Source organism: Molossus molossus, unplaced genomic scaffold (assembly GCF_014108415.1).
Source record: "Molossus molossus isolate mMolMol1 unplaced genomic scaffold, mMolMol1.p scaffold_m16_p_1, whole genome shotgun sequence".
NCBI lineage: Eukaryota > Metazoa > Chordata > Mammalia > Chiroptera > Molossidae > Molossus > Molossus molossus.
In genome coordinates, this window is record NW_023425344.1 from 252,052,027 (window position 1) to 252,067,298 (window position 15,272).

Sequence of the window (15,272 nt, forward strand, 5' to 3'; positions counted from 1 at the left end):
TGAGCCAAGCCGGCCAGGGCTGGTGAGGATTTTTTTTTTTTTTTCTATTTTTTGTTCAGGTAGAGTGGTGGGGAGAGAGAGGAAGAGAGAGAGAGAGAGAAACATCGATGTGAAAGGGACACATCGAGTGGCTGCCACCCGCACAACCGACCAGGGCCGGGGACAAACTGCAACCGAGGTACGTGCCCTTAGCGGGAACCGAACCCTGGTCTCTCAGGACCACAGGCCGACGCTCCAACCGCTGAGCCAAACCGGCCAGGGCTGGTGAGGATTTTTTTTAAAGGACATTTGTTATGGGTGATTCCTCACGTGACGGTGGAGTCAGAGAAGTCCCACGATCTGCTGTGTTTGAGCTGGAGATCAGGGAAGCTGGTGGTGTGATTCCGTCTGCATCTGAAGGTCTGAGAACCAGGGGAGCTGAGGGCATAAGTCTCAGTCTGAGGGCAGGGGAAGATGAGATGAGATGTCCCAGCTCAACAGTGAGACAAGAAAAAAGAGCCAAAGTCCTCCACCTTCTTCTTCTATTCAGGCCTTCAACTGATTGGGTAAGGCCCACCACGTTAGGGAGGGCAATCTGCTTTACTGAGACCACCGATTCAAATGCTGATCCACCTGGAACCACCCTCACAGACACACCCCGAAACACAGCTGAACCACTGTCCAATCCAAAGTTAAGACGACCTGGTGGTGGACCTGGTGGTTGGACAGAAGCTACTGTCTCTGAAGACCTGGAATCTGGGGTGGCAGAGCCCAGGGGTACCCACCTAGCTCCACGGGCTACCCATCCATGTGCCATCATCTTGGGCCTCAAGGCGCAGCCTCCAGCTTTCTGGTGGGGATTTGAAGTTGTGCAGTTGGATGCAGCTGCACCTCTGGGAGGGGCTCAGGGTCGGGGTGGGGTGGGGTGGGGGTGGTGTGTGCTGTCCCCACAGGCTCACTAGGAATAAACAACAATGCTACCTCCTGCCCTTCTTTGTTTCAGAGCCTTTGTTTCCAGGAAGTGGAGCATCTACAAACTGTGTTTAAAAAATCACTTTTCCTAACCCTAAAAGGGTTCATTTGCAGGGGATAAACGTGCAGAAACTCTAACACTCTCGGCGCTGCCATGGCCATCGCAGAAGCCTGGGAGCCAGGTTCCTGTGACAGGAGCCCCCTGGGTATTGCCTTTGAGAAGTTTGTTGGTAAACAGGACAGTAAATCAAGCAATGCTCTGTTTGCCAATTCCCATGGTGCAAATACTCCCACCTGGGCCAACCTCCAGCTGCCAGGGTCCGGCCCTGAGTGTGGAGCTGGGAAGAGACGCAAGTGGCCCCCATGCAGACACCACAGTTGGGAAGACCTCAAGGGGAAAGATCATCGTGAAACGTCCTAAAGTTATTAGGAAGAGGGCTGTGCATTATTGCCTTTATTTTTCACACAATCTATTTGGTCGTAATTTCTCATTTAATTTTTAATAGAGTATGTGAAGTGGGGGTTGTATCTTTTTCAGATTTTTCTATTAGGTCCACTTTTTCATTAGTGACTTACGAGTTCCTAATGTGTTAAAGATTGGTCTCTTTATATGTCTGTGGCGATTCCCCCCAGTGTGTGGCTTGCTTATAAAAGCCCCTCTTGCTCTGAGACGATGACTATTTTTCCAATTTTTTTTTAGAGATTTTATAGTTTCATATTTCATGATTAAATTCCTGCTCCATCTGGAATTTATTTTGGTGTAAAGAATGAAGTAAAGATTCAGCTAAAACAAAAAGTCTAGCCCTGGCCTGTGTGGCTTAGTTGGTTGGGCTTTGTCTCGTGCACCAAAGAGATTGCTGGCTAGCTTCCTGGTCGGGGCACAGGCCCGGGTTGTGGGCTCGGTCCCCAGTAGGGGGTGTGCAGGAGGCAGCTGATCAGTGTTTCGCCCTCACGTGGATTTTTTTTGTTTTTTTCTCTCTCTCTCCCCCTTTCTCTCTCTCTAAGAAATCAATTAAAGCCCTGGCCAATCTACTTCAGTGGTTAGAGTGTTGGCCCTCACACTGAAGGGTCACAGGTTCATTTCCCTGTCAAGGGCACGTACCTGGGTTGTAGGTTCAGTCCCCGTCCCAGGTCGTGGCACGTGTGGGAGACAACCAATTGATGTGTCTCTTGCACATTGATGTTTCTCTCTCTCTCTGGCTCCCTCCCTTCCACTTTCTCTAAAAAATCAATGGAAAAAAATATCCTCAAGTGAGGATGAACAACAAATAAATAAATACAAATCAACTCTTAAAAAAATAAAAAATAAATAAAGTCTAACCAGTGGTCCCAATACCATTTTTGGAGTAATCCGTCTTTTCCCTAAAGTTGAGATGCAGCTTCCACCACTTGGTCCGTTGACCTGTACATAGTGACACTCGTCCTGCCATCCTCATAGTAGTCATGGTCCTTCCTTGTTCTTCTGTTGCAAAGGCATCCTGTCCACGTGCTCACAGTCAGTTTCCCGTGAACATCTGAGAACTCACTTGACCATTTCCAAATTAGCACTTCGATGAAAATCACAGTTGAGGTACAGGTTAAGGAGTGCGTAAACCTAAGTAGGATTTTCACTCTTTCTAACTCCTTACATTTGTTCCCAGGTTGTTTGTGTTCTTTCGCTGTTCCAAACAGCATCTCATCACGCGTGACATACTGCCTGTTGTGGGTGTGGGATGTGAGTGGCGGGTGCCATGTCTCTGGCTCAGCATCTCCTTTGTGACATCTTCCTCATTTATTCAACATACTTGCATGGGCCACTCCTGCTACCTGGCGTGACCTCTGAAAGCACAGGCTCCCTTGTGTCCGGACTTCCAGGTGGGTCAGCCTTCTATGCTGGCCAGGGCCCCTGTGAAAGTCACAGCTGTGAAGAGGAGGCCCCTCCCTCCTTCCAGCCTCCTGACTGTCCAGGTCTCTCTGATACCCACCCTCCCCTGGGCAGTGCCTGCCATCTGTTTCCTGGAAGGACGTTCTCGACACAATTCTGTCTTTACCTATCAATATTACATTATTATTTTTTTGTCCTCGCCCTAGGACATTTTCCCATTTTTATTCAGATAGAGTGGAAGGAGAGAGAGAGAGAGAGAGAGAGAGAGAGAGAGAGAGAGAGAGAGAGAGACATCGACGTGAAAGGGACACATCGAGTGGCTGCCACCTGCACGACCCAACCAGGGCCAGGGACAAACTGAAACCGAGGTACATGCCCTTAGCGGGAACCGAACCCGGGGCTCTCTGGACCACAGGCTGATGCTCTAACCGCTGAGCCAAACTGGCCAGGGCTCAATATTACATTATTAATATGCCCATAATAACTTTGTCACCTGCCTCCTGGATATGGCAAGCAGACTGTCTCTCCCTGCTGTGAAAAATCATAGCACATGCAGAATCAGAGTCGAGACCCTGACTGTGCTGATGGGCTCTGCCCTGCACACCTCTCCACCTGTCTCCCACGTCCTCTTTCCTGCTGGCCCTGCACCTGCAGGATGGGGCCAGTTCTGGCTGGAGGACCTCCACACTTGCTGTTTACTCTGCTCACCTGCTCAGAATGCTCTGCCCTAAAGCTACACAACTAGGAGGGTTCCTGGTGGTGAACTGGTCTCCCCCATGGTCTGTTTTCTTTGGTTCTAGAACTATGAGCCCCTGTCTCCATATTTTTTACACCTCTTGTATTTTCTGTTAGTGCTGCAATCTGGTTCATTTCTCCAGACTTGTCTTCTGCTTCAGTGATTCTGTCTTCAGTTGCATCTAACATGCTTTTTCTAAAAAATGTTTTTATTTTCTTTCTTTCTTTCTTTCTCTCTCTCTCTCTTTCTCTCTCTCTCTCTCTCTCTCTCTCTCTCTTCTCTTTCTTTCTTTCTTTCTTTCTTTCTTTCTTTCTTCTTTCTTTCTTTCCAGAGTGGGAGGGAAAGAGAGAGGGAGAGAAAGGAAGAGAAATAAAAAGGGAGAGAGAGAGAAACATCGACGTGAGAAGGATACATTGACTGGTTGCTCCTGCATGACCCCGCCCAGGGCCAGGTATGAACCACAGTCAAGGTATGTGTCCTTGGCCGGAATTGAACCCATGACTCATTGGTCCATGGGCTCTACTGCTGAGCCAAACCGGCCAGGGCTGTTTTTGTTGATTTTTTAGAGAGAGATGACAGGAGAGATAGAAACATCGATGTGAGTGAGAAACATCCATCAGCTGCCTCCTGCACACCCCCCTACTGGGGATCGAACCTGCAACCCGGGCATGTGTCCTCACCGAACATTGAACCAGGACCTCTCAGTCCAGAGGATGACTCTCAATCCACTGAGCCACACCAGCCAACTCTAATGTGTTTTGTTTTGTTTTTAACCCATTCACTAAACTTGGCAAACTTTGATTTCTTAATTTATACAAGTTCTCTTTGGTTTTGTTTTAGACATCTGCTCAGTCTTGGTTTTTTTTTTTTTTTTTATTTTTTTATTTTTTATCCTCACCCGAGGACATTTTTCCATTTCTTGTACAGACAGAGTGGAAGGGAGAGAGAGGAAGAGAGAGAGAGGGAAACATCGATGTGAAAGGGACACATCGAGTGGCTGCCACCCGCACGACCAACCAGGGCCGGGGACAAACTGCAACCAAGGTACATGCCCTTAGCGGGAACCGAACCCGGGTCTCTCCAGACCACAGGCGGGCGCTCTAACCGCTGAGCCAAACCGGCCAGGGCCAGTCTTGGTTTTTATATTATCTTATTCTTCTTCATGTTTACTTTGAACCTGCTTGTGTTTTTGTCTGTGGCAATAACTCCAGTACCTGGTGTCCTTCATGGTTGATTCCTTGACCTCTAGCCCATGTTGACCTGTTTCCTTTGGTGTGGACATCCCCAGTCTGGGTGCCTTCCCTTGTATCAGTCCTGCACAGTCTGGGGTGAAGGTGGCACCCAGAAGGATTTCTGCTCTCCCACCAGCCACCCAGGGCCCTCCTAACCTGCAACTCTGGGATAATGTATTGGCCTAGGGTTTCTAAGACAACACAGGGAGTATGAATTTCTAGTGCAAACCTGGCTGAGGGCAGGCCTGATCTAAACTCTTGGGAAGTATTTTATCCCTCCAGAACGTGAGCCAAGCAGATATGTTTCCTGGGGGCTTCTGGGCCAGCACTGCCCTTTCCCATGGCTGGCTCCTCACTGTGTTCAGTCCTCAGCTCAGTCACCACCTTCCTGTCTCAGTGACAACATCCTGGTGTATACGCCCATCATCTGGAAGTACAATGTGCGTGTGTGCAGGGTGAGCAGTTCACATGGTCTCTTCAGGAGGACATAAGCCCCATGAGGGCAAGAACTGGGTCTTGCTTTTCTTTTTTGCATTTCCAGGGTTTGAAATTGGCCTCATAATCATGTATTAAAGGTACAGATGACCAAATGTTTGTACCATTGAACTCAGCTCTGTGAGGTCACCTGGGCTGTTTCCTGGGCAGCTCCTGATAGAATTTCTAGCGTCAGTAGTAGCCGTCAGCAGCTGTGGTTAGTGGGCATCTGCTGCACACCTGCTACTTAGCAGGCTCCCAGGGGAGATGCCAGACAGCCTGGACTCCTGCAGTGCAGGCTCTTGTCAGGGGCGGGCAGGTACGTAGGACAGGCAGGTACTCCTGGGTGTACATCGCTAACCTTATGTTCCACATAACAGATGGATTACCAGAATGCCCTCAGGGTGAGTCCATCCACCTGCGCAGTTCCTGCACCTAATGCCTGCCTTCCTGTCCCATCTTCAAGGGGCATCTCTGACATGCCTGAGGTTTGGTGCTCCACAGCCAGCCTCCCGCTCCCATCATTCCCTGCATGGATGTCCTGCACCAGGAGGGTGCCTGGTTGCTGGTCACAGCTGCTCCTTCCCTGTAAGAGGACTGCTTCCCTGGCTGCTGCTTGTGATGTGCTGTTCAAGGAGTTTCTGTCGCCCTGGTCAGGTGGCTCAGTGGGTTGAGCATCACTCTGTACACCAAAAGGTTGTGGGTTTGATTCCCCACAGGGCACATGCCTAGGTTGCTGGTTTGATCCTTGATTGGGGTACATACAAAACGTTCTCTCTCACATCGATGTTTCTCTCTCCCCCTCCATCTTCCTCTCTACAATCGATAAACATATCCTCAGGTGAGGGTTAAGAAAAACATATCCAAAAGACACATTGATTGGTTGCCTCCCGCACAACCTGACCAGGGCCAGGGGTCGAACCGCAACCAAGGAGAAGCTTCAAGCTGTGGCCAGACTTCAATGGACCCACCAAAGCAGCTTAATCCACCCTCGACCCTGGAGTCTTCTCAGATGCCTGGTGAAGGAGACTCAGCTTGCGTCGACTATCTCAGAAGTGCTAGCAAAGAACCTTGGTAACTTGACTCTCAACCCTAGTACCACATTCCCTTCCCCTCCACCAAAACGTTTACCCCAACAGCAGGACAGAGCACAAAACGTACAGGGACTTGGACTGGGGCTGGGTCAGGGCCTGCTCTACAAGAGAAGACCTGGAGTGAGGATAATGGTAATGACTCGAACACAAAGGATGCAAAGGGCATTACTGATGACTCCATACCACACCCTGTCTCTAAGAGAGAGAGAAACATCGGTGAGAAAGAATATCAGTTGGTCGTCTCCTGCATTCCCCACACGGAGGAACAAATTCGCAAACTGGACGTGTTTCCTGTCCTGCAGTCAAATCATACACCTCTTGAGGCATAGGTCAATCACTGAACCACACCAGCTGCACAACAATATATGATCGAATCAAGATTCAGAAGATTTAGATGTAGCTGTCATTATTGCCCATATCATGGAGATCCTTCTGATAATATTAGCATGGTGAATAATTATGACATGGAGTTGATTTGGCTATAAATCTTACTCTCGTACTTTTTTCCTTGCTACTAATTTTAAGGTCATTATACAGTGCTTAGGTAAGCAACTCTAGGCTAGGATAGCCTGTATACCAATATATATATATATATTTTTTTTTTCACTTTTTATTTTTATTTTTTTAAACTTATCTTTATTGTTGAATGCATTACAGATGTTCCTTCTTTTTCCCCTTTTGACCCCCTCCTGCCCATTCCCACCCCCCTCCTGCCTTGCCCCACACTGTTGTCTGTGTCCATTGGTTATGCATATATGCATAGAAGTTCTTTGGTTTATTTCTTCCCACCCCCAACCCCCCTTCCCTTTGAGGTTTGTCAGTCTAACAACCAATTTTGTATAGCAATATTTTGATAACCTATGATAGAAGTTCTGTCTTTTTATTTATTTATTTTATCCTTACCCGAGGACACTTTTCCATATTTTGTTCAGATAGAGTGGGAGGGGGAGAGAGAGAGAGAAACATCGACGTGAAAGGGACGCTTCGAGTGGCTGCCACCCGCACAACCCGCAACCGAAGTACATGCCCCCGGTGGGAACCGAACCTGGGTCTCCCTGGACCGCAGGCCTATGCTCCAACCCCCTGAGCCAAATCGGCCAGGGCAAGTTCTGTCTTTTTCTTGCCTACCTTGGTGACAGTAAATTATAAGGAATTGATGTAGTTTGCATTTAAATGACTTCAACATACTTCAGATCCTTTTTAATTTGACCCAAAGAAGCACTAATAGGTCTTGAGTGTTGTCATTGTGTTTTAAAAGCCTGAAGTCAGTAAGATGAAACTCGACATCAAGAATTAAAAGCAAGTAACTTGTGTGGAAGAAATGTGAAAAAGAAAACCCTGGGTGGTTTGGCTAGGCTAGAGCATGGTTAGTGCAGGGTGCATGAACTAGATTCTCTGGTTTTCAAAAATTTGAGTTGTAACATTTTTTTAATGTGTTATTTCAAATTTTAGTAGCGAATTTGTATATAGGGCATCCTATTAAAATTTGAGATATTTGAGACCTTTTAAAAACATATCTTTGGGTGAGAACTTTATATATATATATATCATATATATAGTTTCTGTCCCTACCTCAGTGATGGTGGCTCAGCCCCATGGGAGTGGGTGTGACCTAGACACATGGAGGGGTTTCTGAAGCTCTGTTTCTCTGTCAGGAGCATGAACCGGAAGGGACTGGATCCACCCAGGGCGGCTTCCTCTGCCCACTCCTGGAAGAAAGAGCTTTGGGCTGGAGAGGGCTAGAGTGGGCTGGAGCCATCCAACCAACTGCCTGGGTGTCTGGGTTCTATCGGAGGCCCTGGCCACTCACCTGACCAGCTTGAGCCACTCAAAGGGCAGCAATGGTGCACAGGAGCGCTCCAGCCTCCCCATGTGAGTGGGCAGAAAGGCCTGAGCCAGCAACCCCATCTGGCTAACTCCGTGTGCATGAGCCTGCTGCCATGTAGTGAGTGAAGATGCTGCCGTGGTCCCCACACCCTAGAGCAGGCCTGGGTCCCAGGGTCCCAAGGCCTGGAGGGAACTTTTTTTTTTTTTTTTATCCTCACCGGAGGACATTTTTCCATTTTTTGTTCAGATAGAGTGGGAGGAAGAGGAAGAGAGAGAGAGAAACATCGACGTGAAAGAGACACATCGAGTGGTTGCCACCCGCACGACCAACCAGGGCCGGGGACAAACTGCAACTGAGGCATGTGCCCTTAGCGGGAATTGAACCCAGGCCTCTCTGGACCACAGGCCGACACTCTAACCGCTGAGCCAAACTGGCCAGGGCGGAACTTCTTGCTAACAGGGGCGGTGCCCGCTGGGCGCCACAGCACACCCCCATGCCTGGCTGTACCATCTTAACTCAGATGGAAGAGATCAGTGAGTTACCAGAGCCCCTACCTGCGAGCTGAGGGACCCCCGGAAATGATGGGTAGGACCGCAGGAAAGGGGATACAAGCCTGGACCTCGTCCCCCAGAAGTTGGAGCTTCAACACAGCAGGAGTCCTATCGCACCACCAGGGATCTGAGGCTTTAGTGCAGTTAAAAACATGGTGGGCAGGGGCACACAGTCAGGTTCTGAGCAAAGGTTTTCAGGGTGTCCTCCTGGGACCCCAGGGCTCTGGATAACACTCTCCTCTGGCTTCCAGCCCAACTATGCCCAGTCAAACCTGTTGTCCAGAGAGGTTCCTCTTGAACTAACTTTCTGCTTTAAAGAAACAGCCACCAGAAAGACTGGGTGTGCTCCACACATTTGGGGGGTGTCACCCCATGCCAGGTTCGCTGCGAGGGGCGTCCTCACCACTGTCACAGCATCACCTGGGACCCACAGTCCACTGGAGGAAGATGAACCCAGTTATTTTCAAACACAGAGGGTAACAATGCAAATAAGAGGTTCTGGCCAAAAGAGTAACTCCGATCACCAAAGTGATGTTAGTCCACTGTAGAAATTTGGAAAATAGAGAAGTTCCCAATCTCATCACCACTAACATTTTGTGGTGTCCACATGGTCCTACCTGAAAAAAACAAATGAACACACATTCACTGGCACAGTGTGAACAGTCCCTGCCTCCACAAGAATTTAAGCATTTTCACCACAGCGGTGACTTGTGGGGTAGGGGGCTCTAGGCCAGACTGTGTGAGCCTTCACCCTGGCTTCTCTTCTTAGCAGTTGCTTAACCTTGTGTGCCTCAGTTTCCTCAACCATCAAATGGGGATGGGGCAGGGCTGTCATGGCCAGGAATGGCTCACAAGGGTGCCTGGCCCCAGCTCCACTGAGGCTGGCTGGTGTCAAGCCCCCATGTGCACAGCTTAGTCACCCTCCATTTCCTCACTTGACCCCCAGTTGTACTGCTTGCCTGGGTGAAACGCTGGTGCACACAGACACAGCGTCAGGCGGCCCCTTCATCTGACCACCTCGCGCTGTTCTGCAGAGCCGCATGCCAAATGCTGAGGTCAATGGGTGTCTGTCTCCTGTTGTCACCAAAGGCAGCCCGTCCTCATGGGGGACTGCTACGCACTCTCTGAACACCCCTATCTTGTAGGTGTAGGGCCCACAGGTGCTAGTGGCAGAAGCAGCCTTGCACGACAACAGCAGTCAGCTGGCGGAGCAGAACAGACCCTCAGGCTGTCAGTTGCACCACCCAAAGGGGCTGGAACACGTGGGAAACACAGATTCTCTTGTTCTCTCCAAAGTGCGCCCCTGGCTTTAAGCAGCCGCAGCTGTTTTCGGCTCCAGACACAGAGTTACAGCTGGAGGCTGGGTGGGAGGGGGTCTTTTGCTGGAGAAAGAGCTCCCAGGGGCTCTGGCATGTGAACCTGGAGGGCAGTGGAAGGAAGTCAGTTTGACTTGTTTCAGTAAAACTACTTGTGGACAACATGACACACACAGGAACCGCAACTGTGTAATACCGTGAATACAAAGGAACAGAGGAGGTGCCAGGAAACCTTTTCCTAAATCTCAGCATCTGGTGACTGACCAGAACCACCGCCAAAAGGATGGGGGGAGGGGAGCTCTTGGCCCCTAAACCTAGATGTCCTTTCTTAGGGCCTTTTCCCACCTTCCCTGCCCTATGGACCCAGTGGGCACTGGGTCCTCAAGTTCACTGTGAGCCCCGGGTCAGGAGCCGCCTCTGCCTCCAGATATTTGTTCACCATTGTCTTTCTAAAAATCGCAGAGAGGGCGTTGCTGGATAATAAGGAGGATCGGGAGGAAGAGAACACCCCAGAGGGGATTTATGGAGGCTCAATTCCACACCGTGAGCTGGGGGTCGGGGACAGGACCGGGCCAGCGTAAACCCCTGCGGCGGCAGAGGTGGTCCCCGGGCTGCACGGCGTCCCTCGGCCGTCTGTCAGGCCCTGCGGGGGGCAGGAGAGGCGTGGGGCCCAGGGGTCTAGGAAGTTCGTGGGCGAGACACAGGGGACGGCAGGGGACAGAAGGGCACCAAGGGACAAGAAGAGTGCGCAGGGGACTGGGAGACTCAGAGGACGCACAAAAGCCCGGGTTGGTGCGTGGAGACAACGAATGCTCCTGGGGGACCACGCGACCGGGGCAGAGGAAAGCTCGCTGGGTGGGCGCGCCCGGCGGGCGGACCCATGTCCCCCTCGGCTCCTCCCGGCCGCTCCCGGGAGGCGGGGCGGGGCGCGCGGGGCGGGGCCTGTGCACAGGCTCGGGCGCGCGCTCCCCTGGGCTGCGGGCGGGGATGCCTCGCGCGGCGCCGACGGGGAGGGTGTGCGCTTAGCTCACTTCCGGCGAGCGCTCTGCGGGGCCGTGATTGGGCCTGAGGTGGTGAGCGCGCGCTCGCCCAGCCAATCGACGGCGGCGGCGCGGTCGGAGCCCGGGGTCGCGCGGCGCGGGCACGCCGTTCGGGGGCGCGCGGGGCGGGGCGGGGCGGCTGCAGCTTCGTCGCCGCCCGCGGGCCTGTCCGCCGCCCGCCCGGCGGTCCCAGCCGCCCAGCCGCCATGTGACCGCGCCACCGCCCTCCGCGCGCCCGGCCCGCCCGCCGCCCGCCGCCGCCGCGCGTCCGCGGCCCGGCCGCAGCTCCAGGCCGCTGAGGAGCGGGGGGCCGGCGCCATGGCCGAGCGGGGCCGCTTGGGCCTGGCCGGCGGGCCCGCCGCGCTCAACACGCCGGTGCCCATGAACCTGTTCGCTACCTGGGAGGTGGACGGCTCCAGCCCCAGCTGCGTGCCCAGGTACGCCGCCGCCCGGCCGGCCGCTTTGTTCCCGCGCGCACCTGCCGGCCACCCGGGGCCCCTACCCGGGCCGGCCACTGGGGACCTGGCACCGGCGCCCCAACCCGGGACCCCCACCCGGGGGCCGTCCACCGAGACTGGCCATCCGGGGCCTCCACCCGGGATCTCCATCTGGGACCTCCGCCCGGGACCGGCCACCCGGGGTCCGCCCGGGTCCGTGGCGTTTGCGCCCTTCCTTGGGCGGGCACACGCGTTCCCTGCGGGTAACCCCTGAGCGCGGAGGGTGCCCCAGGCCCACGTCTCCCAGGCTCTCGGGCGCCCACCTGGTTGCCTCCCAGCCGGCGTGCTTGCATCTGCCCACTGACGTGCTGGTGGAGTTGACCTAGGCTGTCTCTCTCTCCACCGGGTACCACAGATTTCCTTTTGCTTCCAGCCACACTCTGAAGCCTGAGTGGCCTGGGAGTGAGCCCTCGGGGCCCGCTGTCCAGAGAACACACAGACCTAGGACCGCGATTGTACTCCTTCACTCAGCACATCCTTCATCGGCTGTCCTGGGGCCTGGGCTTTCCCCTCTGTGCTGCTTAGTGTTAGGGCCCTTCCCGCGTGTGCATGGTGCCCGGTAATTTAGAGACATCTGCTTGTCCATAAACACGACTCTGCATCATGTTGTTAATTTTGCCATCGAAAAAAACACTCGATTCCCACTTGGGGAAGACGCTTCGCCCAGTGGTAACAGCTGGAGGAGACTTATCCATAGGCTAGTGCTGTGGCCAGCCCCACTCCACTCAGACTCCAGACTTCCCCGTCTGTCCCATCAGCTTCAGGCTCTGCGGGTTTCTTCCGGGGGTGGTCCCTGCTGGTGAAGCTCCAGGCTGAGGGTGATGCACCAGGACCTGGCTCTGGAATAGACAGCGGGCTGCAGGTGGGCTGCAGAGAGGAGTTTTCCCTGGGGAGGCCTACGGCCAGGGATCTCAGGAGTGCCATCCCGGCAGGGGAGGTGGCTCGTGTGCCCCGAAGGGGCCACGCATTCTGCCCCAGCTCCTTCAACAGGTGTCGCTGAGTGAAGCCTTGGGGATGCAGAGGGTTTGCCCTCCCAGAGTGCAGGGCTGAGAGGCCAGGGCCTCGGCTGTGCTGAGTGAATAGGGTGGGCTTCAAAGCCAAGTTCAGGAGTTTCTCCCCCGGCCTGGGCTCCTCTCCTTTTCCTGTCTTGGCAGTTGCCCTGGTGCTGGGTCTCAGAGCCAGGGGTCATACTGGACCCTCTATCCCCAGGCTTCTCCTGTCTGGGCCCTCTGCATTGTCACCAGCACCCCCCTGGACCTTTCTGTTAGAGCTCCCCTAGCCCCCACGTGCCCCCTCCTGGTCCCTTGCTCCCAGACATGGTGCAGAGTGTTGCCTGCATGTGCTGTGCCTCTCCATTGGCTTCCGGGGTTCCACAAAACCACCAAGTTTTAACTGGGATAGGGGAAGTACAAGAGAGGCCAGGGTTGCATGGGGGGCTGTGTCAGTCCCCCCCCATGGAGCTGCTGTAGGAAGCCTACTTGGTGTGTGTACCCCTGTGGGCTGGACAGCACTGGGTGTTGGGGAGCTGCCATTAGAGTGGTCAGGCGCAGAGTTGATGGCAGTCTGTACGAAACATGGGCTCTGCTGAGGCCCCTCCCTGTCCCCAGAGGAGGTTTGGGCCCTGCTGTGCCCCCTGAGTGGGTGTCCTTGCCAGGCTGGGCTTAGTTGTGCTCTGTGGTGATTTATATGAAAGGGTCATATTTTCTCTGTTCTTGGTTTCGCCTGATCTCTAAGTTTCTGAGTGGTGTCCGTGCTGATGTCTGTCACTGCTGCGTGGTGACCTGTCAGAGAGCAGCGAGCTTCTCCCCTCTGTCAGAGGGCCTTTGGCTTATTTCCAGGTTTTGGCCAGTTAGGACTGTGCTGTTGTCGGCATGTGGTCCCTGCCCCTTAAATTGTCTCCTGTGGGTGGGCAGGCCTGTCACCCGGCCCCCTCGGGCATTCTTGCCAACACAGCCTGACTTTTTTTTTATTCCTCACCAGAGGATACTTTTTATTTACCATCAGATAGAGTGGGAGGGAAGGAGAGAGACAGAGAGAGAGACAGAGAGAGACAGAGAGAAACATCGACATGATAGAGCCACATGGACCTGCTGCCTCCCGCAAAACCCCGACCAGGGCCGCGGATTGAACCACAACCAAGGTATGTGCCCTTGACCGGAATCGAACTCACAGCTTGTTGGTTTGTGGGCTGACGTTCTAACCACTGAGCAAACTGGCCAGGGCCGCAGCCTGGCTTTCAATTGTTGCCTTATCTGTAGGTGTGAAATGGTATTGTGTCTTTCATTTTAACCTCTGGTTGCTAATGTAGGCCGTTTGAACACCCTCATCAGCGAAATTCCTCTTCCTTTCTTCTGCCAGTTTTCTTCCTCCTTTCCTGACTTAGTCTCAGCAGCTTCTTTGGGGGAGTGATCCTGTTTCATCAGGATGTGTTGGGATCCCCTCTTCAGATGAGGTGTTCTTGGCCTGTGATGCTCCCGAGACCTGTCAGGCTGCTGTTAGCCTGTCTCTTTTTTGCTCTTCCCTCTTGGGGTGTCGGGGGTGGGGTGGGTTCTGTGGATTTCCCTGTGGTGACACAGCGCTCCTCCCCACTAATCTTGAGCCTCCAGCCTCACCTGGTAGGGTCCACCCTCCCCTGCATCCTGTTCCCCGAGCTCAGCAGCGTCTGGGTCGCTTTAGGTAGATCTGTGCACTTCCCACTGCTGAGGTTCCCGAGCTGATTGCTAGGTTATGAGGTGGGACATTTGTCTACAGATGTGCCCATACCCTTTCCGCACCCTCCTTGTTCACCCCTTGGCCCATTTGAGGGAGGTCACGGAGATTCGGTGTGCGCACACAGAAGGATCTGCAGCTAGAAGTGTGAATTTTGACAGCTGCATGCCCACTCAGCACCCCAGCAGGTCCCCCACTGGTCCCCGGACTTCCAGGTGTGCAGGGAGCTCCGGCCTGGCCTTGACCTGTCAGCACTGCGCCCCAGGATCTTCCCTCTCCTTGTTGCAGGCTGTCCCGCTGGAGGAACAAGCCACACTCTGTTTAAACCTCTCCCAGTGGTAGGCGTTTGGGTTGTTTCCAGGCGGTGGCCATTGTGTTCAAAGCTGCTGTGACCGTTCTGGTACAGGCTGTGGGAATGTGTCTTTTCACTTCTCCGGTAGTAACTGGCCACAGGGCAGGTGGGTGCATGTCAGCTTCACGTGAAACTGCTGGATTTCTGAAGTGGTGGCACCGTCGGCCACTGCCGCCAGCTGTTACCTTCCATGGCATTTCAGTTCTAGCTCTTCTAATGGCTGTGGCGGTTGTGCCTCAGGTTTTATTCTGACTGTGAGTGGATGTCGAATGTAATCAAACACTTTTTAAATTAAGGACTTCATAGCCCTGGCCGGTGTTGCTCAGTGGTTAGAGCTTCAGCCCTTGGACCAAAGGGTCTCAGGTTCGATTCCTGGTCAAGGGCACACACTTGGGTTGCAGGTTCGATTCCTGGTCCCATTTGGGGTCATGTGGGAGGCAACTAATTTATGTGTCTCTCTCTCATCAATGTTTCTCTCCCTCCCTCCCTCTCTCCCTCCCTCCCCTCCACTCTCTAAAAAAAAAAACAGAAAAGAAAAAAGAAAACCAGGGGGAAAATATCCTTGAGTGAAGATTAACAAAACAAATAAATTAATTAATTAATTAAGGGCCTCATTTAATTGCCAACA

General features: G+C 53.1%; 1 protein-coding gene and 1 pseudogene across 6 annotated transcripts in view; both read left to right on the forward strand.

Moving 5' to 3' along the window:
- Positions 1-6,218: 6,218 nt before the first annotated feature.
- LOC118623754 lies at positions 6,219-6,836 on the forward strand (annotated as a pseudogene).
- Positions 6,837-11,404: 4,568 nt separating this feature from the next.
- Positions 11,405-15,272, forward strand: part of PACS2 (phosphofurin acidic cluster sorting protein 2) — a 41,747-nt gene continuing 37,879 nt past the window's right edge. For all 6 annotated transcript variants that reach the window (XM_036282154.1, XM_036282159.1, XM_036282174.1 and 3 more), the window contains exon 1: positions 11,405-11,523. In XM_036282154.1, coding sequence (XP_036138047.1) covers positions 11,405-11,523 — 119 coding nt within the window. The remainder of the gene's footprint in view (positions 11,524-15,272) is intronic.